The following is a 25,967-nucleotide window of genomic DNA, read 5'->3' on the forward strand; positions in this document are numbered from 1 at the left end:
ATTTTTAAATGGAAATTTTCAGTATAATCACATCTATGAACAAAACCCAAGACAGACTGCATTATTAGGACAGCAAGACCACAGAAACTACAAAAGCATTTAGAGGTATAAATGCCACAAAAATATCACAAAACTAACAAATCAAACAAGTTTCCAAGACTAGTTAAGATAGGACATGCCTCAATATACATATACTCAACTTAAAGATATTTTAAAAACAGAAATGAAACACTCAGTGGCTGTATCAGCTATAGGAAAACTGCTAGCGGTTTTGCATCAGCACTACCAACACTGTGAGCTCTAGTATAGGCAGGGCATGTCAGATCATTTAACTCTTGTGAGGAAGTCCCATTAGTAACAATTGCAGCTGTACCAATGCTGAAAAAAACAGCAACGAATTTCCTATTATGGAGGCACCCAAAATGCATCACCCTCTGCATAACTTTTCTCAAAAGGACACCAACCATGAGCTGTTTACGGTTTTGCTCTTCACTGTTCAAAATGCACTCAAAAGCTTACAAACAAAAATTTTCCTACCAGTTTTGCAGCTAACAGTGGCAAAAATCAATCTCTTATCACGCACATTTTCTTATTTGTACTGATTATCAGTGTAACAGAAAATGTGCCACCTGTGTAAACAATGTATTACTTAACTACTATTGCAGGCTCCAGAGTAAATATTTTATAGTGGGCCCCATAAACAGGGTGGCTGGTTTAGTTCTCATTTTTTTATTTTGCAAAGATTAACAAGTGTTTAAAAATAAAAATCATAATTTGGAGGCCATCTTCAAATTACAACAGTAGTGATGGTTTTTCCATTTTTGTAAACTCAGAAAAGCTAACAGATTCCTTAACGCAAGCGGATAAGCCTATAAAACTACATTAATGTAAATAGAAACGTATCAAGGAATTATAACTACAGAATTATTGTCACCAAAAAAATCATGTTTTCTTTAAAGGTTGTCTACTTCTGCATAAATATTTTAATAATTATGTATGGTTTGATTATACTCCTTACTTCATGATTCATAATCTTCCCATAGGTTTCCACTAATGATTCTGCATAAAAGGGTGTTTCACCATACAGCATTTCGTACATACAGACACCCAGAGACCACCAGTCACATTCAGGTCCGTATTTTCCCATCCCATCTTCCATTGCTTGCAGTATCTCAGGGGAAATGTAGTCAGGCGTACCCACTGCCACAGAAGATTGTACCTTAAAAATAAACAAGCGTCATTCTGGAAGGCTTCCAGGCTTCCTCAAGACAGCATTCTTAATCATATCTTGTATTTTTGGCAGATGAAGACATTAGGAAATGCTTGTTTTTATAAAAAGGAAAAGAATTATCAATCATAACACTAAAAAGAACTAATGAATATGTACAGAAAATTCAAAACAAAAAGGCTTCAATAAAGTGGACTCCAATGCAACTTCATTTAATACATTTTTGGCAAAACATAGAAGTTATCAAAGGCAAATTTTGATTTCCCAGTGCTCTAACCGTGAAATGTATACTCTGTGCAGTAGGAAACTCAGAACCACCAAACTCAGAACCACCAAACCTGATGGGGTGAAAAAGGGAAGGGCAAGAGAAGACTGATGTAAACACCATTAAGACATGAAGAGAAAATGTTTTGCCTCAGTGTGTGTGCATGTTTAAGGATGGAAATGGCTGTCAAAGATTGGGGTAGGAAGCGAGGAGAGCAGGGGGCTACCAAGCTCCCACTCCATTTCCCATGCTCATTTGTGTGATTTGATTTGGAGGTACTGGAGGGAGTGTCCACTCTGAGTCTAGAGCTTGCTTTTTTGTGCGTCACATGTTGGGGTGGATGGAAAATGTCTTAACGTGGTAGATTACAGGATAGGTGAATTGGATGGGATAAGGAGATGAGCTACTAAGCTTCAATATATCCACATAAAAAGCAAGTCTTGGGGATGGTGGCAGGTGTTTAGTTTTGTGCTCCTTTGGCAAATTCCATTGAGATATCTTGCAGCCAAGTTGGCATGGCTCATTCAAATCCCTTCTGCATATTATTTTGGATAACGCCAAGACAGATGCTTTAGGGTTGTGGAATGTCCCCAGGCTCTGGAATGTTTCAGTGACAGTGGATGATGCTACAAGCATTATTTTGTCATGACTGGTTCCACTGGATACTCATCACACCACCAGCATTGCACAAAACAGAGATGGGGCATTAGCTGTGATATTTGTATCAAATTTGCAGTGTACCAGATGGCCAGCTAGCATATCCTGGTTCTTTCTTTTGTCCAGAGGCACTTTCACAGTGATTCCCAGGAGCTCAAACAGCTTGGGTGCAGACTGGAGGAGAGCTGGGAGACATCTGAAGTCTGATTTAATGCCTGAGGATTTTATGCCAAGTCTATAAAGATTTCTGAATGGGGCCAAGAGATGTTATTTGTTCTGAGCTGTAGACATTGTGAGCAACTGTACAACTCAACTCTTGGGTGGGACATAGCCCGATTAATATAGGCTGCCTCAATTCACCTGCTGTTACAAGTTTGTTTCAACCTTTACACATAAGACAAACCGGCTCATAGTGAGGGGGGCTTTGAATCTTTTAAATCTAAGAGCTGTGGGCTCCTGATGTATTCCCTCTTCTCTGCTAGTTTGATTGCCTTGATTTCTGATTAGTTTTTCCCAGGATTTCAAGGTTACCTGAAGGTTGTAGCCTGTGGCTGTAATTCATATAATCAATAAATAATCATTAACAACACTTTTAATGTTTAGATATTCCGTAACACCAACAAGAAATTCAACAGCTAGCAATGGAATGGTTGATGAGCAGATGGGTATAACTAATGCATATACACACTTTCATGTAGTCTCTATAAAATACTATATATACGCAAAATGTATGTAAAAATGTACATATTTTGATTTTACCTCTTTCCCCCTCCCTTGGAATGCTGAAAGTCTTCCTAAGGTATATCTACACTGCAGCCAGGGGTGGGAATGGCAGCTCATGAAGAAGTACCTGTGCTAGTCTAATTAGTTCACTAAGAATAGAAGTGAGGACACGACGACTTCTGCACCAGCTGCACAAGTGAGTATGTACCTGGGGAAAGCAGTGCAGGAGTGTCAGATGGGCTTGTGTAGCTGGTGCTGAAGCCTGCAGCACAACAACCTCACGTCTATTTTTAGCAAGCTAGCTAGAGAGTACAGCTAGCACGGTAACTTCTACACAAGTTGCCATTCACATCCCCAGCTGCAATGCAGATGCGCTCTTAGGCTGCAGACTCAAAGAGCAAGGCACCTACTACAAAGACCCTGAATAAAATTTTACTTTATACATACAGTGCCATCTTCACTCATCTTCAAGCATGATCCAAAGTCTGCCAGGCGTATATGGCCATTCATGTCCAAAAGAACGTTATCAGGCTTTATGTCCCTGTTGTATTAAAAGAAATAAAGTGATGTCAACACAGTACAAACATGAAGCCAAATGTTCTCACTGAAGTATTGGCTCCACTGAGAAAACACCAATATAAATTAATGTAGAAGTTAATCACCTATTGAAAGAAAAATTATTTACTACATGGATGGTGTTCAGTTTATGTCTGGCTATCAGTTAAGTGCAGGGTATGTAGTAAGTTCAGAGAAACTTAATACTATGCCTGCAGCTGTACTACCCAGGTCTTTGATTCTGTCAAACCTGCAATGGTCAGTATTTGAACTGGAGAATTATGATAAAACCAAGTGATGCAGAAAGTTAGTATGAAGAGGTGATTCATATACTGTCTTGAAGAGCACCAATGTCTCAGCATAGTATTCTACAGGGAAAGTAGAATCTTTTGTATTTTCCAACTATCCTGACCAAGTTCTAATCTGGGTACAGTTTTTCTGCCTCCCTAAACCCCGTTATTTCAATTCAAGACCATATTCTTCACTTCCTGTCCTCTGCTTGTCTAGTACTGCAGTGCTCTATTAAAACAGCTGCTCTGTTATAACCCAGAAGTAAGGTGTGTTTTAGGAGGTTGTGAAGTGATTCTTGCGTGTATATAGCATCTGAAGTGCTTTACACGCCTACATGAGCAAAGAGGCTATAAACAAGTTTAAGAAATGTATTAATAATAAGAGTATCAAGAGACGGCCAAAAAACAATAACAAGTCTCCTAAACTACACAATACCACAACTTGCTAGGTAACATGTGTATAGTTGTGTATAATATGCTGTTGTTACTAAAGGAAATGAACTACAAGTTCATTTTTGCTCTAGCTCATAACCGGATATTCTTCGACCGGTAATGTGGTCAAAATGTTAATGAATGGGCATAATGTAAATTTAATTTCATTTAATCTCAAAATTAATCATGTTTTCCTTCATCATTTTGTACTCACTCATCTTCACATCCACTTAAAAGTATTGGCAAATAAAATGGCTGTAGCACCGAGGAAAAGAAGGTAGTGCTGAAACTTAGTGGTTAAGGCAGGCAGGCAGGCATTCTCTACAGATATTTCCTTATAAGTTCTCTCAAAGAATCTTAAAAAAACAAGCCAGTGTGCAAGGGGAAACACAAAACCTAACAGTTTTTAAATGATTTTCTGAATTTAGCAGTATAAAGAACATCTAACAGATGTACAAGTTAAAATGCACCGCCTTCCTCCCTTTATGTCAGTGTCATCCGCATCAATTCAGCAATATACCCCAATGTGCACTCTGCTAGTACGTCGTGGAACATCACCCCTCCATAGAATTTAGCTGGGTATGTGAGCTGGGCTATAAAATGAATTTAACTTTAAATAATGAGGCACTGTTTTCTTTAAAAAAAAAACAACCAAACACCTTTCTATATTGGGATATATATTTAAAGAAAACTGCACATTATCACAAAACAAAATGCTTTACTGCTGTAAATTAGTCCCAGCTACCTCAGCTATGCCCCAGGTCCACCCAATCCTCCACTCCTCCAAACAAAGTCCTGTACCCTCTATCCACTCTGGCCAGCTCCACCTCCCCACACGGGTGACGTATAGCGTAACTATTCATTTTGTGAATTTAATGTTTAAATTTGTGATACTTTAATTCCCCTCACTCCAGCTCATATGGAGGGACAGGGCGAGGGGCTCAGACCCCCCAAAAGAAGCAGAGTTCCCCAGACCTTAGAACAGACAGCAGACTGGGTGAACTCAGACCCCTGCAGAGGGGTAGGGTTTCTCCAGATCCCAGGCGCGCACACACAGAAAGGGAAAATTCAGGGCTGTCAGGCTCCCCACCCCTTAACCCCCAACCTCCTCTCCTACCTCTCACATTCTCCAACTCCTCATCTTCTCTCCTCCCATTCCCCCAATCCCTACAACCTTCCCCTTGCCTGAACCACCCCAACACTTTTTCCCTCCACAGGCACCCATTCGTCCCACTCCCCAGCCTGGAACAACAGCTTTGAGAAATGTATCTCATTCCTGCCAGTTCCCGTGCCCTTTCCCCAGTGCCGGAGATTTTCTGATGTGTCAAACATACCTCTTCTCAGCTCCCCACATCCAGAGGGGCAGGCCTTCCCAGATCCTGGCTCACAGAAGTGGAGTTAGGGAGGCAGGTTAGACCCCCAACTGATGGGCAGGGCCCCCAGATCCTAGCACACACGAGGAGGGACATAGAGCAGGGCTCAGACATCGCACGGGGGCAGTGATCTCCTCACATTCCAGGAGGGGATTAGGGAGTGGGGCTCGGAACCCTTCCAGAACCTGGCTCACATGAGGGCGGCAGGGAAGGAGGGGTCACCCAACCCTGCAGATGGGTTGGGGCCCCCAGATCATGGCACACACAGAAGGGGAATGTGGGGCTGACAGGCATCCCAACCCTATTCTCCCCAGTTCCTCTTCCCTGTGTCTCACACCTTCCCATAGACCCCTCCCCTGAGCATCCCCTGATCCCGCAACCCCTCTGCCACTATGCTCACCTACTCTTACACCCCTACTCACCATCCCCTCCCAGTAAGCATTTGCTTATCTCATTTTCTTTTCAAAATCATTTCAGTGCCTTCTGAATATTCTGCTGTACTCAGATTACACTTCCCAAAATAAAAATCCCCCTTTCATCGGAGGTGGATTGGAGTAACATGCCTATTTATTTAACTCAAATTTCTGCCCCGGGTTGGATTTGAACTCTCAGTGCCCTGGGTGTTCTTGGTTTCGATGACTAACACTCTCAGAGCCACCCAAATCCTGCAATGTGCAAGTAGTTTTTCAGATAGTTAGCCTGTCTCTCTGCACATGCTCTGTATAATCCACTTGGTGCATGAGCAGGCCTGTGAGCCTTAGTGTGCCTAACTGGAAAAGCAAGCTATTTTTCAAACACTGAAATCTGAATGCTCCCAAAGGGCTGGTGGGTGTCTCACACTCTGCTGGAGTAACCCTCAAATGTTTGAGGCCCTGATGAAATATCTGAGCCTTCACTGGATCTCTATTTATGAGCAAAACATTTGCTAGAACGTGTCAACTTTAAGAAAAATCTGTTTTTTTTCCAGGGGCTGCCTTGGGAACTTTGATCAAATGACCCCAACATTGAATCACTGACTGTACCCTCACATCCCCATGAGGCACACCAAAATACAAGGCAATCTGATTAACTGCACGGATTTTTAGAGCACTTAAGACAGTCAAGGTTTAAACAGAAAGCTAGTCTTAACTAAACACTTTTGTTTTGTTTTAAAACAAACATTCTTACTTTAGAGCCTATAGGACTAAAGTTTAAAAACGCAATATTAAAACCCTTCCTCTATCTCAAAGTAGGACATACTTTACAGTTTCATTGGCTTGCTCCAGAGGGCCAAGTAGATTCAAGCAATCTTTATGGCTAACAGAGAGCATACATTCTCTAGAAAGGATATACGATGTACATATCAATTCAAACAGCATCACAGAAGATTATTTTTCACATGCATGGTTTTATTTTCAGCTTTCAATAATGACAACTTTGGTGTATATCATTTCAAGGGAATTAAATGACTGACTGTGGCTAAAGGCCTGATGGTTATGCCTACAATATTATCGCTTAAATATACACTGTTGATAGTTCAAAAGTGCAGTATTTTCTGTTAGAACTCTCTAGATCCCTTATGTGTATCTACACACACAGCTAACTGAATGATATCATTGCCTTACAACACTCCATACTTTACAACTTCACATTTATCAGAAACAAAGTACAAGGTCAGAACATAAAAACAATGGCAAAGGTTTTCTGTACTAATGTCACTGCTTTTTCATGACTAACATACTAAATGTTAAGTCTGAAAGCAAGTGTCAAGAAGAGCAATTCTCCTTTGAACAAGATTCTCACTATGCTGAACAAAAACATTTATCATGTGCTTCTTCCTAACAGCACTCCTGTTTACCAAAGGCTTTTCTGGAACCTGCATTTTTTAGAGTAACCTAACAATAAGGAAGTGTACAAAGTGTTCTTTGCTTTCCTGACTAATTTCCTCCCACAGTCAGAGGAAGGAAGGTTATTTTCTTAACCATTTCAGAGTGTGAACTAACAACTGATAACTCAAGCTTTTTACATTTTCAGCATTGCTAAATGTTAGAATAGGCTGAGTTGGAATATACACCTATACGTAAGACGCACAGACACCAACATCATAACATTTTACAAACAGTTAATACAGATAATACAGACAGGTAACCAACAGTTATTATAAAGGGTCCATTCTAAATATTTTCCTGCACGATACATCTACTGAATTTATTTATTCAGAGAAGCTTCACTAAGATGCATCTGATTTTGCCTGAATTTTCTAGCTGGGTTGAACTGAGGCATTAAGTCATCAAGTGAATTGCCCAAAGTAAACTACAGGTGTGGCTAACTGATCATTAAACCCCTTATTATTTTAAATTCTTTAACTACTAAGCCAACTATTTTTAATCAAATTACATTTCACCACCTCTAAAATTGGTCATTTATAAACTTGATGTATTGAGTTAAAAGTTTAAATAGGAATAATTAGCAAACAGCCCTATAAATTTGCCTGATATGACCACTGTATGTGCAGTTAATTCTGCGTTGACACTTTCAAAATTGGGCATATGCATAATGAAGTGGATATTTTACCTGTGCACATAATGCAGCTGATGAATGGAATGTATAGCAAGCACCATTTCACCAATGTAGAATTTGGCCATATCTTCAGGAAGCTTGTCTTCAAACTTACTGAGAAGTGTCAGCAAATCACCACCCACATAGTAGTCCATCACTAAATACTAAAAAACAAGAGAAATATGATTAATGCATGCTTGAGTCAGAACGGATAAATACAGCAATTAAATACAAGTAGCTCATTGTGGAACAAGAAGGATGTAAAAAGAGGTTGTGGAAAAAGTGTGTCTGTGAAGAAGGGTCAAAATGAGCACTTTTTATGAACAAGTTACTATGAATTGTCTATTTTGCTGCAAGTATTTCTAATTTTCTTTAATATAATCATAGTAAAAACATTAGCTCAACACATTCTAAACTATCTCAGATATGGTCATTATCATAAAAATGAGCAGAGAGAATATACAGCAGAGGGCAACCAAGACAATGATTTATGACTATCTAGCTTAGTTATAAAGAGAAGTGACAGAAACAAGGCCCATTTTCTTTAGGGAATTGGTTTTTGTGAGGTTCTGCACTAATTTAACAAAACAAAAACAAAAACCTTAACAAAACCAAAATCACGACCAAATCTAGCATATTAAGTTTCAAAGTGTGAGGATTCATATGGCATGAAAAAGAGGAAACTAGTTTAAAATCTATTTATGTACTGGAGAATTAATTTTAAATCCCTTTACACATCACAACATTAAATCCCTGTGTAGTCTGAACAGGAAACACTGGATTCTTCTAGTGGAATATGAAACTTTTGGAATGAGGAACAAATAACATTTGCAATTAAATTCTTGTTTAGACAAGAAGTATGTTTGGATTATAGGCATATTTTTGTGGTGTTGATAAGCCTGTGAGCAACAGCAAAAATATGAGCCTAGAATATTCATTTTATTCTACTAAGCATTTGCTGCAGAAAACCAACTTTCTCCACAAATACTACTTTGACTGATAATGAAGGGAGCTCAATTTGCGTGAAATAAGTAAGTTAGTGGAGTAAAAGATGCTTTTCTAAACAAATACTTTCAATGAATTTAGTGCTCATTAAATAGATTGGAAGCCCTTGGCCTTGTGTATGCTAACATTTTTCTTAAAATTCCTTACCACTGTATTACCGTGGTTGGTAGCAAGAGGAGGGGCTTGCTAGAGCACAGGCCAGCATTTTAGCCACTGTGAACTAGAGTCACAAAAGTGCTCTAAACACCAAGCTACAGAGTCATTCTCATGCTTGCTCTCTCTCCCACGTCCCCCCCCCCCAATGATTCGTTCATTATTTATCCACAATGGACCGCAGACATTATTTTAAGTTATTTTTTGACACTCTCCCCACCTGAATTAGAATCTAACCCATGACCTAGGGACCGATGTTTATATTTCCCATTACCAATTCAGAGCCATTCTGTCTGACCCTTCTTCCCACCCAGTGGCATAAAGTGTTAGCAATGATCTTGCTTATCCTCAGTAACAGACTTTTACTAAAGTAAATACTTAATTCTGTTGCTCATGGTAGAGCAATCTGAATTCCATTCAGTTCCTGAAGGAGGGAACAACAGACTCCCTTCCTACAAGGGAAACTGATTAAGTCAGCAAGACCATAAAGTAAAAGGGAAGGCAAAGGGTAATTGCCTTTTTATTTACTCAAAACTTTTGTTGCAGACAAAAGGACACCCCAAAAGGTATATACAGTGTTGTAGTTCTGTTGGTCCCAGGATATTAGAGGGACAAGGTGGGTGAGGTCATATTTTATTGGACCAACCTCTGTTGGTGAGTGACAAACTTTTGAGTTTACACAGAGCTCTTCTTCAGGTCCTGTATCTCTCAGCAACAGAGGCTGGTCCAATAAAAGGTATTACCTCATTTACCTTGACATCCCAAAAGGTGTCTGTCTTGACATTGCCCTCCACACAACTGTTCATGGATAGCTTAACCCTAGGGCAAATATTTGCTTATGCTGACAATGGACTGTGTGTGTAACTTGGCAATTTCTGAATGTGCATTGGGAACAGTGTGTTCAACACAAAGATAAATTTACATATGAATGTACATCCTACTCTGTGTATTCAATGTCCAGATTCCCAGTGTCTTTCTGCAAGGTAGTTTTATTTATAAGTTCAAATGTGCTTGAATCTGGAACATGGAGTGTTCTTCTCGAGAGAATTAACTGTTTGAATTTTCTTTTTCAAATTGTGTGTGTTTCATAAACCATTATGTGATGTTTCACCTACCCAAAATATACTTCATAAAGTAAACAAAGGGGTACTTACAAATGACCTTTGTTCCTAAAACGGTCTCTATGAAAAGCAATCAGAACCACCATAAAACCATTATAAATCTAACATTCCAGGTAAGACCATCTCAGAATTTGTAGTAGGGAAACATTCTGAGTATCTGTCCCAGAATACTTAGAAATTGCAGCAATGGAATGTGTGGACATCTGGCATGGGCATTCCTGTTCATACAGTCCATGCTAGTGTGAGAAAAAGCTAGAGGAATTCAATTTTTGCAAACTAAGGAACTAGTAGGAAAAACTTCCTGCTATTTTAAAGGTTTATGAATATTTCCATGACAAGCACATTTTTTTCAAGTTTCATAAAGTACATGCAAACAATTTGCTGCATGCAAGCTAAATGTACTAGAAGATGAGATCAGTGTAAACAATAAACAGGATCTCAAGACCTGAAGAGTCACTGTTGATTAAAAAAAACTATTTTAGTAAGTAAATACTCTAGAGATTAACACATTGTTCAATATTTATTTCACCAATCCTTAAATAAACATTGGGAACACTTTAGTCAATTTAAAAGTAGTCTTATAAAGTTCTACTCCTCTCATCAGCTGAAATACTAGGTTGTAATTTCCTACAGCAAAAGAGATGTTACTTCTCCTTTTCCTAATATTGGAATTACTCCAGTATCACATAAAGCAGGGGTCTCAAACTCAATTTACCTTAGGGCCAGTGCCAGTCCTCAAATCCTCCCAGCCGGCCAATAATGTCACTCATGCCACACAGAACCCACCCCCAACCCCCCCAACCCCCCCCCCCCCCACACACACAACTGCCTCAGGCTCTGGGAGGGAGTTTGGGTGGGAGGAGATCTGGGGTAGGGGATTGGGGTGCAGGCTCTGGGAGGGAGTTTGGGTGCAGAAGGGGTGAGAGGTTGGGCTCTGGGAGGGCATTTGGGGTGAGGGAGGGGGTCTGGAGTGCAGGCTCTGGGAGGGAGTTTGGGGGCAGGAGGGGGGTGTGGGAAGGGGGAGGGGTTGCAGGCTCTGGGAGGGAGTTTGGGGGCAGGAGGAGGAGGGGGGTGCAGAGCTTATCTGGGGCTCCAAGGTGGGGCAGGCCGGGGGGGGGCCTCTGCACACTGCTGCCCCCAGGCACTGCCCCCGCAGCTTCCCATTGGCCACAGGAGCTCTCGGAGCAGGGGCAGCGCACAGAGGCACAGCCCCATCCCGGGGTCGCAGGGAGGGGCCAGCAGACACATGGAGCAAGCAGGCAGAAGCCATTCAGCTCTGCTGCACTGCTGGTGGTGGGCTGGGCCCTGGGCCACTGTAAATCACCTGTGGGACGTGTGGGGGCAGAGCTCCTGGGGGCGGCAAGCAGGGCTAAGAGAGAGACCTGGCTCCAAAATTGCTGGAGCCCCACGGGCCACATTGGGGAGGTTCTTGTGTCGCAGATGGCCCGCAGGCTGGGAATTTGAGACCCCTGACATAAAGTCTGCTTTATATCATTAACAGAACCAATAGATACTAATAGGTTCTGTATTTAATGCAAAACTGAAAGTATAACACTGTAGGTTAAATTAGAGTGCATCAGAGCAGGTTTCATGGGTCTTATCTGAACTAGAAAAACTGCCAACAATGGAGTAGCTGCCTGGTGCCAGCAATAATGTAACAATTAGCTTAGACAAACACTCAAACACACTTATCACCATGTCACAATAACCTGCTCTGAGTATGACAGTAGAAAAAGTGTCTGAGCCCCACCTTCACTGGTTCAACTGCACCATTACTTGCTGTTGCTGTAATATGTGTACTAATTTTTCAGTGTAGATGCACCCTTTGAGGCAGCACAGTAGAACGTTACCCAGAAGCACTACAGTTTGGAAAGGCTTCAGGTGTAGTTAAAGGAACAATTCTGTAAAAATGCATGGGTTTGAAGGCCGGGTGCAGACTGGTCAAGACTGAACACTGAGCCTCAGCTCAGAGAAGCTGTGCTAGAGGGGCATTCGATTGATGGTACATCTACCCTTATGGCAGAGTACAAAGTACAGATACTGCACTCCCACTAGCATGGCTATCAATAGCAGCGTAGACTGAGGCACAGCTTAGCTGAGTAGACTGCCCTATGCACCTGAACCTGAGGGTACAGACCCTACATGTCTCTCCACATGCCCAAGCAATGCCTCCCATGTCTACACTGCTGTTTTCAGTTGTATAGTGTCCTGCTGCTTCCCCATTGCCAGAGCCTTTCCTTACCATAGAGAAAGGCCCGCTGCTGGAGCTTTTTCCCCAGAGAAGCACCCTAACCATTGGGCTAAATGTTACAGAGAAAGCTGCATCATTACCAACTGCTCCACCTCCCATTTTGTAAAAAACATCTCAGTCCCAAAAAAGTGTTTTTTGGGGTTGAAATTATCCAGTGAATTCACGTAACATTTCATGAGTAATTTTGGTTAGCCAAAAAATGTGTGTTTTTTGGTGAATTTACTATTCACTGAAACACCCCACCCAGCTCTACTGTCTTCATGTTTCAATCTATTGTAATTGGTCACGGCCCAACCAGCAGTCCATGACAGAATACAAAATGGTAACTGTGAATGTCTACTGTATAATCCTCAATTTGGCTAAAAATTTCTAATGTGAATACATTTTTTTTTCTTCAATGAATCATTGCAGGTAATGTGCAAAAAAACTGAAGATGTAATCCACTGAAATACTGATGCATAATATCTGCTACTTAATATTTTTAGGGCATGGAGGTAATGTTTTTCATCATTTTTATTGACTTTTTCCAATATAAAGCTAAGCAAAATATTTCAAATAAAATTAACTGATTTATGACAATGTTAGTGGAATAAAACTGATCTCTGTCATTTATAAAATGCTATGAAGAAAGTCTCAGCTCAAAAAACAAATTTTTGCACATTTTAAACTGTAGAATAAAGTAAAATTAAACTTCATAGGAACTCTCACGGAGTCACTGTCAAGGTAAAGAATATCTACAGAATCAATATATCATTTTATTAACAAGTTATTCACAAATTAAATTTATATCTAATATACTGTATTTCATAGTAGATCAGCATATTTTAGATGATTTACATGGGACAATTAAGTATACTCTAAAACTACCTTAATTTTGTTTTCAGTGTCCTACAGTTACATTAAGTCTTCTGAAGTGTTTTTATGTAAGGGAAGAACAAAGATGAAGTGTTGCAGCAAGAAACAAAGAACTGATTTATTGCTCTAAAACCCTCAGACTTATCAGAAATAAGTTTGTTTTTAACGTAAGTAACAAAACTTTTGTATTTAATGGCGAAGCAAACATACCAAATAGTTCTCATCCTGAAAGGCATAGTGCAATGTAGTAATCCACTGACAATCTCCATTCACCAAAACATTTCTCTCTTCTCGAAAACAAGCTGTCTAAAGAAACGAGGAAAAAAGGCATCGTCACAGTCCATAAGTCGTCTTTGCAGGATTCATACATATGCATGTTTTATGGGATTATTTAAAATTTCTACACAGAGGTCTCTAGTCATTGGAATTTAGTCTGCACGAGTGATAAGCCAGGGAAGCTCTGCAGCAGGCTTCTGTGGTTAGGCATCCACTCCTCCTAATCCAGAGTGCTACCTTTTTAAAAACAATTTAGCTTGAGCCACTCAAGTCCTTTCTTCCCTTATGTACTAAAAAATGTTTTCACCCCACCACAATCTGTAGCAAAAGGACAACTGCATATGAGGATAAAACCTGTGTGAAAATATATCTATGCAGCCACAGTTTAATGGGTCAGTTTCTAACAGTACCTCTAGTGAGGGCCTCAGATAATATAAACCAGGCAGGAAATCTACGAAAATCCATATAGTTTCCCACACTAATATTCTGCATAAAATACTGCACTTTTCAGGAGTCTCCCAGTATTTCGGAGTAACATTTACAAAATAATTTGCACGAAAGATTATCACAGCTCAGCTCCATATACGTTTACATACAACAAATCTCATTACATTTTTAGGAAGAAGACTCACCTTGAGTTTATTAATGGCTTTCTTGGCCCAAAATACTGGTCAAGACCGAGTCCCTGGGGTTGTTTTACCACGATAAATTGAGGCTGCCATTATCCATATATTCTTTTTATTTCCATTCCCCATCATCAAGCACTTGTGCTCTGGATAAGAGTGTTTCTACTGGTTCTGATCTATGAATTGTCCAACAACGTGCACTGAGGAAACACCTAGGAATCCCACACTTCACCACCCTCATCCTAGAGGCCTCACTATTACAATGTTTGTATTTGAGTTTTCCAAGAGAAAAGTCTTAACTGTTTTTTTGAGTGGAGAAACTTTCCAGCGGAAGTGGAATATACTACGGTCAAGTTGGGACAATTAAGTTACACAGTGGGCATACAAACAGAACCACTCACGTGCAAGGTGAATCTTATATGTCTATATTATGCTGTGAATTAGAATGTCATTTATGCTAATACTTCCAGGTATAAACACTTATTTGGTGAAATTCTCTGGCCCATGTAATTCAGGAAGTCAGACTAGATGATAAATAGTGGTTGCATCTGGTCTGAAGGTCTATGAGTACATTGCTATTTTCCCAGTTTCCAGAATTAGATATTTCCATATTTTAACATTCTTAAAACAATATACTTGAAATACACAACTGAGTCCACCCAAGTAACAGTCAGACCCACTTAACTGAAACAATTGCTGGGAACAGATTTAAGACAATGCAATTTGTTGACTAAACAATGGATAAAAAGGCACACCTTGTCTATGTAGGAGCATACCTAGTCTTGCCTACCAGCCTATCTACAAGTGTTTGCTAACAATTTTCCCCATGTTGCCCTTTGTTCACTTCAGACCATCTTGCTCCTTTTACAGTTGATATAAAAACTGGTATTAACCAGATGCACTTTGCTATGTTTAATGAATTATACAATGTTTCTACAGTTCATAAAATAAATCAACATACAACCAGCACAATGCATTCATTGAACCTCTGATAACTGAATGAAAAATTACCTAATGTCTGTTTTGCAGTAAGGTGTGTCAGTTAAGAGGCTATCTATTGTGTACTTAAAGGTTTCATTTTAAAGTTGAAGGGTTTACAACAAATAAAAATGAAAGCTTCCCACATGCTTTATGAACTCGATATGCAGGTTTTGAGAAATCAACTTATTTGCTTGCCTTGTGCAGCAGGTGGTAATCAGAGGCAGGCAAAAAGAAAAAAGGTGCTGAGTGACCTTGCTTTACGCACTGCTCCATTTCCAAGGGGAAATCAGTGAGCACAGAAACTAGCTGGAATGGCTACAGCTTTCCCTAGAAAGGAATAGGGACACATAGGAGGAGATGGCAGAATTACTGCTCAGATTCTGGTTCCTATGCAGATTCCACATCTTCACCTCTTGCCTACCCCAGAAGCCACTCTACCAGATGCTCCTGACTGGGGCGGAGGTAAGTCAGCCAGGTAGTGTGTGCAGGTCATATATTGCTTCCTATATTTTCCTCCTCTTCTCCCACTTAGGACATGTCTACATGAGAAAATTACAACAATGTAATTCAACTGGTGTAGAAACTGATTAAATTGGTGCAATCCTGTATGTGGACACTAATTTTGGATTAAAAATGCCTCACAGTGATTTAGTTTAAATTAGGGATGTCGATTAATCACAGTTAACTCACGCGATTAACTCAAAAAAATTAATCGCACTGTTAAACAATAGAATACCAATTGAAATTTATTAAATATTTTTGATGTTTTCTACATTTTCCAAATGAAATCAATTTCAATTACAACATAGAATACAAAGTATACAGTGCTCACTTTATATTATATTTTATTACAAATATTTGCACTGTAAAAATGATTAACGAAAGAAATAGTATTTTTCAATTAACCTCATACAAGTACTGTAGTGCAATCTCTTGATCATGAAAGTGCAACTTACAAATGTAGTTTTTTTGGTTACATAACTACACTCAAAACAAAACAATGTAAAACTTTAGAAGCTACAAGTCCACTCAGTCCTACTTGTTCAGCCAATTGCTAAGACAAACAAGTTTGTTTACATTTATGGGAGATAATGCTGCCTGCTTCTTCATTACAATGTCACTTAAATGTGAGAACAGGCATTCGCATGGCACTGTTGCAGCTGGTGTTGCAAGATATTTACATGCCAGATGCGCTAAAGATTCATATGCCTCTTCATGCTTCGGCCATCGTTCCAGAGGACATGCTTCCATGCTGATGACGTTCGTTACAAAATAATGCGTTAATAAAATTTGTGACTGAACTCCTTGGGGGAAGAATTGTATGTCTCTTGCTCTGTTTTACCCACATTCTGCATATATTTCATGTTATAGCAGTCTTGGATGGTGACCCTGCACATGTTCGTTTTAAGAACACTTTCACTGCAAATTTGACAAAACACAAAGAAGATATCAATATGAAATTTCTAAAGATAGCTACAGCACTCGACCCAAGATTTAAGAACCTGAAGTGCCTTCCAAAATCTGAGAGCGATGAGATGTGAAGCATGCTTTCAGAAGTCTTAAAAGAGCAACACTGATGCGGAAACTACAGAACCCAAACCACCGAAAAAGAAAATCAACCTTCTGCTGGTGGCATCTGACTCAGATGACGAAAATGAACATGCGTCGTCCTACACTACTTTGGATCATTATCGAGCAGAACCCGTCATCAGCATGGACGCATGTCCTCTGGAATAGTGGTTGAAGCATCAATGGACATATGAATCTTTAGCGCATCTGGCATATAAATATCTTGCAATGCCGGCTACAACAGTGCTATGCAAACGCCTGTTCTCACTTTCAGGCGACATTGTAAACAAGAAGCATGCAGCATTATCTTCTGCAAATGTAAACTAACTTGTTTGTCTGAGCTATTGGCTGAACAAGAAATAGGACTGATTGGACTTGTAGACTCTAAAGTTTTACATTGTTTTATTTTTGAATGCAGGGGTTTTTTGTACATAATGCAAATATTTGTAATCACAATAAATATAAAGTGAGCACTGTACACTTTGTATTGTGTTGTAACTGAAATCAATATATTTGAAAATGTAGAAAACATCCAAAAATATTTAAATAAATGATATTCTATTATTGTTTAACAGCGTGACTAATCACACAATTAATCGCGATTAATTTTTGTAATCGCTTGACAGCCCTAGTTTAAATTCATTCCTTACTACTTAAGGAATTAGTACTTCTAAACTAATGTAGTTAGATCGGTACAATTTCACTGTGAAACTGGTGGTGCTGAAAAGTTATGAGAAAAGTCAGGAGAATAGCAACAGCCACTTCCCCCTCAAGGGAGTCTGTGAAGAGGAGCCTGCATGGACTGCTGGAAGGAGGTGAGTTTATCAGGCAACCATTATCACATGCAGCGGTGAAGAGGTGTCTAAGAGGGGTGGGGAACTTGTTCACTGGGGATGGATGGAATATTAGCGTGTGGTGGGCCATGTATTTTCTCCTGCGCTGGTAGGCTCAGGCCTGGTCTATGCTTAAATTAGATCATCCTAGCTACATTGCTCAGGACTGTGAAAAATGTCATGCCCTGAGAGACATAGTTAGATCAACCTAACCCACACTGTAGATGCAGCGAAGTCTATAAAGATTCTACCACTGATGTAGCTACTGCCTCTCAAAGAGGTGGATTAACTACATCTATAGAAAAACCCCTTCCACCAACGTAGGAACCATCTATACTATAGCACTGCAGCAGCTGTAGTGTAGACATGACCTTAGCCCTCAGCAAGGTGGAGTCGGGAAAGCTTTCAAGCCCTCTTGTTGCTGTGTAAGTATTTACATAGTTAGACCTCTTTCCTCAACAGTGCCCTGCGCTGTTCGTGAGCTGCATTTTACTTTACACAGATTTATGTAACATTATAAGATACTGTGACTTGCATTTTGCCAATATAATAGCAATTACTCTAAGTAGGCCAGAGCATATGTTATTTTGGATAATTCCTCTCAATAGGACCTCTAACCACTATTTATTAATTTGTGAAGTTCCTATTAGATTAGCACATGTATGTGCTTTTTGGAAACAAATGAATAACTTCTAAAGAAAACTACTAACATCTTTCAAATGCTTTGTTTACACAGCTATCTACTCACCTACTTTTATTTCTGTGTTTCCAGAATATTAGTTAATTGTCTTTAGTAATGCAAATCCAAATACAAATTGTAGGATACACTTCCTGAAGGCTTGTTTTTCAAATATAAGAACAAGTTCGTTTTCAATCTTTTTTTTTTCCACATAGTCATAGCAACAGAAATCTGAGGCTTCCATGTAGTCTAACTTGCTTTTACTGTAAACAAAAATCTGGCCAATATAATTCAGGGTAAAAACTAGGGCAGACTGTCTGGTAAACGAATACACAGTAATGCTGAGAACAACAGATGCCTGGAAGGGATTGTCAGACTTGATTGCATTAAAGCAGCTCACTTTCTTTAAAAAAAAAAAAAAAAGGAAAGAAAAGAAGCAGCACCTCCTATACTCATGAAATAATTCTTTCTAATCTGGAAGAGCTTCAATGTAATTTTCCCTAATGCCATTTTTTAAAGTTCTCTGTATTAGAAAACATAGTCCTTACCTCTGCCCTTTTAAGCATTTCCCATTTATTTAGAATTTTCATTGCATAAATGCGTTCCGTGCTCTTCATTTTAACAACCGCAACCTGGAATAATAATAATTTTGTTTAACAAAAACAAAAGGAATTTAACAGTTTCAATACTTTTTTTCAAACAGCTGATAAATGATGCAAAATATTGCTTAATAAAATCATGATTACTGAAGGGTAAGTAATTAGTGAACAAGAGTCCATGAACAACTCACTGAACATATTGGTAAATTATTTTTCCCTTCTAAGAATTGAGTTGTAAAAGCACATTACTACTCATTTACTTGACACACAGTATGGTGGTGTGTATGGCTGTATAATGGAGTGTGTGGAAGTGAACTTTCTCCAGTACTGTACCTTACTAATGGCAAAGTATACACTGAGGCTATATCTACACTAGAGAGCTTACAGTGGCACAGCTGTACCGATGCAGGGAGCTCTTCCATCGACAAAGCGCTGTGCACACTACCACTTATGCCAGTGAAATCTAGGTTGCTTAGGGGGGTGTTTTTTTCACACCCCCAAGTGACAGAAGTTTTGCCAACATAAGCAGGAGTGTAGACATGGCCTAAGGTAAAGCAGCATGCTGTCTTTAAATTACAGTGAAGGAATATAGTTCTATTTTGGAACTGTGAAGGCCACATTTTAGGCAGGGCTTGAAAAATCCACTTGCCCAAAGCTAATAAGAATCTTTCCTGGGCAAAAGCCACCAACTTCTAAAAAACTTAAGGTTTCATTTTGATGAAGAAAAAGTTTTAATTCTTATGGTTGCAAAGAAAACGTGATCCAAACGTCTAGTAATGCCGTGCCATCCTAAGTCTGCAGCCAGACTGCTTGAGTGTCTCTGCTGTTGCTGATTGCTTTCCTAGATTTCAGCAGCCTAAAGACGGACTTGTCAGTTTTCACTGTTGCTTTTCAGAACTCTGCAGGCAGCAGTGAAACTGACAAGAATAAGATCAAATACACCTCCACTGTTACTTGAAAAGACTGAGTAGCAGTAGAGGCAGGCACTGATGCCATTCACACAGGAGGCTGAGTGGAAAATGAGGCTGGAGTAGAGCAGCTGAGAGAGACACTCCCTCACAAAACAGGAAACTGGAGGAGGGAGACTGAGTAGCAGAGAATCCAACTCACCATTCTGGCTGGAAGCTCTGGGCCGGAGGAGGAGTGGAGGGGGGAAGAATACTCCTCCCATCCAGTAGCCAGAAAGGGATGGAGTGGGAGTCTTCAAGATTATTAGACACCAATTAGGCAGAGGGTGACATGGAAGATGAAGACCCTAAACAGAGTTCAGTGACACACTGTTCTCTAAATGTCTCCAAAGACAACTGACTTGCCTAAATTCTAATTCTTATGCTATTGAACAATAAAAAAAATTATCTAGGTTTATGCCTCTTATCTTGGACTTCTAGCCACCACCAAATTGTGGAGTGACTCACCCACTTTGCATTGCTGTGTGCACCTGTCTCTTATAAAGAATAGGGATTTCATACCTTTAAGTAGATAGTCACATCAAATTAGTTTTCTTTCATTTTCTTTCATAATTGCTACTATGGGAGTACACTATCTTCTGCTCTCTCTCCTTCCCATAAACTGCATGGATATCCGGAACCTATCCATTTTAGCACTACTATGTAAACAATGAATTAATCTTCACATCACCCTCCCATGAATACGTAAGTAATATTCCCATTTTATGGATAAGGAAGCTGAAGCACAGAGTCTAAGCAAGCTTCCCAAGTTCACATCGGAATCAAAGCCAGGAACAGACTCTAAACCTCACAAAACTCAGCCCTATACATCAACCAACAAGCCATGTTTGAGCGTATATTTTTTTGGTATTCGTCTCTCAAGAATGCACAGAAACAGGATCTCTGAGGCACACATGTAAGCCAACTGTACAGTTGCACTGTGACCTAGCACTCGGATATTATTTGTACTCATTTTGTAGTACATTTTCGTTCAAAATGGTTTTTTATCTGAAACAAAGCTCTGTTCCACTTGTACTGAAATAAAGAACAAGATAAATCTATACAGCTGAGAGAATGTTTTCAGACTTCAGTAAGAGCAGACACTTTGCTTCCAAAATCCTAGCTAAAAAAACCTCATCTTAGGACTCCATCTTCAAGAAGCAATTTGAGCTTTGAGGATTTCAGGTCTTAAATGAAAATAAGGTAGACTATTAAGCCAAGTTCCACGCTGACTTCCACACTGTTTCATCCCATTTAATTAAATGGGTTGTAAATCAAAGCAAAATTTGGCTCTAAGCACATTGCAGAACCCTCCCCATTAGTGAACTCTATAAATTACTGTCTAAGGTTGAGCATGTGTCGTCGTAGCCGTGTTGGTCTCAGGATATTGAAGAGGTAAAGTAATATCTTTTACTGGACCAACTTCTGCTGGTGAAAGAGAAGCTTTCGAGCTATAGAGAGCTATTCTTCAGATAAAAAAAGATTAGCTCTTTCACCAACAGAAGTTGTTCCGACAAAAGATATTACCTTACCCATCTTGTCTCTCTAAGGTTGAGCATATCAAAACAAGGTATGGATTTGCAAGTAATCCTCTTGTAAACTGTTTTAATGTCATTTTTACAGTCTAGATAAAAGTGTAAGAAATGAGCAGTGACTTCATTGAAAGAAGTAAAGGGTTACAAATTCGATTTACTGGGCTTCCAGAGAATCTAGAGATAGATGATAAAGACACTCTGCTGGATAGCTTATGGGTCTTTGGATGTTCAACTTTTTGTAAAGCATGCTGGCATTATGTCAATGCAAAGGCAAAAGACAATTTGCTACACAATCTACAGTACTTACTGTATATCAAACCTTCAGAAAAAAATGTAAGCAACCACAGTTTTAGGAAACCAGAGTTCTAAGGGACAAAAACTGTAATTTACTCAGATATCACTTCCCTGATGTTAAGGAGAAGACTGTAAAATTATCGAGAAGGCCTTGGTATGTAACACCAAAACTGGTGATTTTTATATCAAGCACAGCTATTGGTAATTGTGTTAGTTAAAAGTTCATCTTCAGGTTTCAAATAGAAACTTTTTTTTATTTGAGCAAAATCGAGGGACACTTGGGTGTAACTGAAGTTTGTTAGAGAAGGAAGGTGCAAGAGAGTCCATATGTCATGCAGTGCGTGTGTGCTACATATTTTCCTTTTAAAAGTGTACAAGTTATACACCACTTTTACCTATCAGAACCAAACATGAGATATTATAAACATGCTGTTAGAGTCTTAATTTATTCAGTTATGAATTTGATAACTCTTATTGTTCTAGTTACAGCTGCTGTAAGTAAGGTAAACTTGATAGTAGTTTGTGTGCTTCATCATGTTGGTAGGGCTATCCTAGGTAGTGATTACTGAAACAAACTTGCATTATGAACTAGAACTGCCCTAGTACTCTCAGAAGTGGCGTTTCTGTGAGTTAATGCTAAACTGAGTGCCAGTGCTCCACCTGGACAAAAGTCTGTCTACTTAGACCAGCTTTTACCTATTCATATAAGTTGTTAATTAGGTATATTTTAAAATTAAAGTAGAGTTACTAAAAATGGCTTTGTTGGGGTTCATTTTTATTGTCTCAGTTTACATAGCAAAAATTAAAAGTTAGATTTTTTTTTTTAAACTATCCACCCTTTACATTTCCTTGGGATCTGAAGCTCACAGTAAGTTCTTTTCATTTTGCACGTCACTACCAGCAATAAAGTTTGTTCGGCCCTCAACAATACCTAAGTTATCCAATAAACCAGTTCGGCCCTCAACAATACCTAAGTTATCCAGTTGCCTTCAGTGGGGTTGCCCATAAACAGATGACTAAGTGGAACTACAAAGAATTGTCTATTTAAGCTCTTATAACATGCCTATCACCATAGTAACTTCACACTTAGATCCAACAGTAAGAGGCACTGCAGAAAACCCTAAAACAGTATTAAGTTCCTTAGAAATATTTTCAAACTGAAACATTGTCTCCGTTCCCATGTAAGAGTAAACTGCTTGTTTTGATATTTTTGTGATGAACTTATTGTGGGCAAGCAAAGTCAATTAAATGTTTTGCATTATATTCTCAATTCAGTGAAGTTAATGACCATTCATAGCTCTTATGGTACTCAGCTCCACAGTCTTGACCCAGCCCCTGAAGAAGTTCAGTCTCTCGTGCTAATGATTTTTCTCCCTATTGCTCTATAGTTCAAGGAGGGAAGGTAGCTCCTGCAGGTAGCGAGGGCCAATCCCATGGAAAGTTCTGAACAGACCTTTAATAGAATCCTGTACCTTTTTTCAGGATGTATGACTTTATTTTTAGATACGATACACAAAGAAACAGAATCTAGCTCACTCTTTCCTGATTGTGTTGACAATGCACTACCAACAGGCACAAGAAGTGTTAGCTCTTATTTGTCCTTGAAGTGGCCAGACATGATTGAATACTCACAAGAAACAAAATGTGTTCACATACTATGCACTTTTTAGAGTATAACTTCCCGCTTAGTCAACATATCCCTGACTCTGAATCATGTTAGTGCCTGGAACTCTATGTTTAATCATAAAGTGGACACAATGGACTCCTTTTGTTTTCTCTCTCCTTATAGCTTGGTAGTAATTCACAAATATGTTCCATTCTGAGGACAATAACAGTGTATGTTGGGAGTGAGAGGTTAAATGTATTGATTAGATTGATTGCCAGAGCATAATAAGCAGAGGGATAGGTCTTACTATAAATTACTAATAAAATTCTGTGTTGTAATAGTATTGCTATGAAAAGGTGTTTCTAAAGCATCTATCATAATATCTAGACAGGGCACATGATTAAGGATTTTAGCTATTCTTATGCAAAGCAGGCCCAAACTGTTCCACCCTTCCGTTCTATCCACAGTTACTATTTCCCAGAAAACTAGAGCATTGCGTTTGCATGCAAAAATCCTTACTAATGAACAAGGGAAGGAAAATAATTGTTTCTAACCTGTATTTGCAAGCTTTCCATGAGATGTCAACTGCCAAACATCCTCTCCTCTTGAGAGAGTTACCCAACACCCATATTTAAAGAGTTATTCTTTAAAAATAATTGTTTATACTGTTAATTGAGTATATATTTTTGCACACTGAAACATACAAATTCAATGTAATTTGCTCTTTATAGCAAATAAGAAACTCACTAAGGGATTCTTGGGCAAAAAACATAAGAAAATTACATAGTTGTGTAAGCAAGTTCAGAATGCTGAAGAGTTCACATTTTTAGTCACCTAACAGGAATCTGTAAAACTCATGTTTGTTCAGTTCTATGAAGAAAAAATTCCAAATGTACAAATTCACAACTGAATTGAAAAAGCTATTCTGGGTAAAATTTTAAAAAATGCTTAAGTCCCACTGACTTTCAATGAGGCTTACATTTCTAAGTATTTAGGTTACTTCCAATAATGGGACTTGGTGTCAGCAGAACACCTGGCTCCAGGCCTGGTCGCTAGGCAACCCAACAAGTTCAGCTGGTCCCAATGAGCCTTCTCCAAATGACCATGCTTCCTAATTGGGCAGGAGATAAAACAGTTACTCACTTTCTCGTAACTGTTGTTCTTTGAGATGTGTTGTTCATGTCCATTCCAAGCAGGTGTGTGCGCGCCATGTGCAAGCCAGTCGGAAGATTTTTCCCCTAGCAGCGTCCGTAGGGTCAGCCTGGGAGCCCCCTGGTGTGGCGCCTTCACGGCGCCCAATATAGGGCCCCGCCAACCCCCCCACCCCCTCAGTTCCTTCTTGCCGACTATTCCAACAGAGGGGTAGGAAGGTGGGTATTGGAATGGACATGAACAACACATCTCGAAGAACAACAGTTACGCGAAAGTGAGTAACCATTTTTTCTTCTTCGAGTGATTGTTCATGTCCATTCCAAGCAGGTAATTCACAAGTTACAGCTCAGGAGGTGGAGTCAGAGTTATCCACAGAAAAGAGCACGGCTCGTCCAAAAGCCGCATCATCCCTGGACTGTTGTGTAATTGCATAGTGCGACGTAAATGTATTCATAGAGGACCACATGGCTGCCCTGCAAATTTCCTGAATAGGGACTTGTGCCAGGAATGCCGCAGAGGAGGCCTGGGCCCTGGTAGAGTGAGCGGTTATCTGCGGAGCGAGCTCCTTTGCCAGGGTACAGCACTCCCTAATGCAGGACGTTACCCATGATGATACGCGTTGAGAGGATACCGGGAGGCCCTTCATTCTGTCCACCATGGCTACAAAGACTTGGACGGATTTCCGGAAAGACTTAGTTCTCTCTATATAGAAGGTTAAGGCCCTACGCATGTCCAGTGAGTGCAGCCTGCACTCCCTATTGGAGGAGGAGCATGGCTTGAGATAAAACACTGGGAGGAAGATGTCCTGGGTCATGTGAAAATGGGAGACTGCCTTCGGGAGAAAAGCCAGATGAGGCCTGAGCTGGACCTTATCCTTATGAAAAACTGTGTAAGGGGGCTCAGACGTGAGGGCCCTGAGCTCCGAAACCCGTTGAGCCGAGGTAATTGCTACGAGGAACGCGACCTTGAATGAGAGATATAACAGGGAGCCGGTGGCCAGAGGTTCAAATGGCGGGCCTGTAAGCCTGGAGACGACTAAATTGAGGTCCCAGGCAAGGACAGGCTGACATGTGTTTGGGAAGAGCCTGTCCAAACCTTTGAGAAAACGACTGATCATAGGGTTTGCAAAGACTGAGAGACCATCTGAGCCCGGATGGGAGACGGAGATAGCAGCCAAGTGGACCCTTATTGATGAGCGGGACAAGTCTTGATGCTTTATAGATTCATAGATATTAAGGTCAGAAAGGACCGTTATGATCATGTAGTCTGACCAAGATCCTTTAGGTGAAGGAGGTAGTCCAGTATAAACGGTATGGAAGTGAGGAGTGGCGACTGACTACGTTGCTCCGCCCAGATGGAAAACCTTTTCCCCTGGCCAGGTAAGTAGCCCTGGTGGAGGGCTTTCTGCTACCAAGGAGGACTTG

General features: G+C 39.9%; 1 protein-coding gene across 7 annotated transcripts in view; it reads right to left on the minus strand.

The window, feature by feature from the left end:
• CDC42BPB (CDC42 binding protein kinase beta) overlaps window positions 1–25,967 on the minus strand; it is a 141,268-nt gene that overhangs the window by 63,549 nt on the left and 51,752 nt on the right. For 6 of the 7 annotated variants that reach the window (XR_012159573.2, XR_012159572.2, XM_073349716.2 and 3 more), the window contains exons 3-7: window positions 18,959–19,042; window positions 13,657–13,752; window positions 8,077–8,225; window positions 3,321–3,414; window positions 1,019–1,219 (exon numbers count right to left, since the gene is read on the minus strand). Coding sequence is in view for 5 of the 7 variants with exons in the window: in XM_073349716.2 (XP_073205817.1) it covers window positions 1,019–1,219; window positions 3,321–3,414; window positions 8,077–8,225; window positions 13,657–13,752; window positions 18,959–19,042 (624 nt within the window). In the remaining 2 variants the exon portion in view is untranslated. Of the gene's footprint in view, window positions 1–1,018; window positions 1,220–3,320; window positions 3,415–5,484; window positions 5,606–8,076; window positions 8,226–13,656; window positions 13,753–18,958; window positions 19,043–25,967 lie in introns of those variants that run through there. The other variant, XM_073349717.2, reaches the window with a different exon arrangement.

The sequence above is a fragment of the Lepidochelys kempii genome, chromosome 6 (assembly GCF_965140285.1).
Source record: "Lepidochelys kempii isolate rLepKem1 chromosome 6, rLepKem1.hap1, whole genome shotgun sequence".
In the NCBI taxonomy this organism is placed as follows: Eukaryota; Metazoa; Chordata; order Testudines; family Cheloniidae; genus Lepidochelys; species Lepidochelys kempii.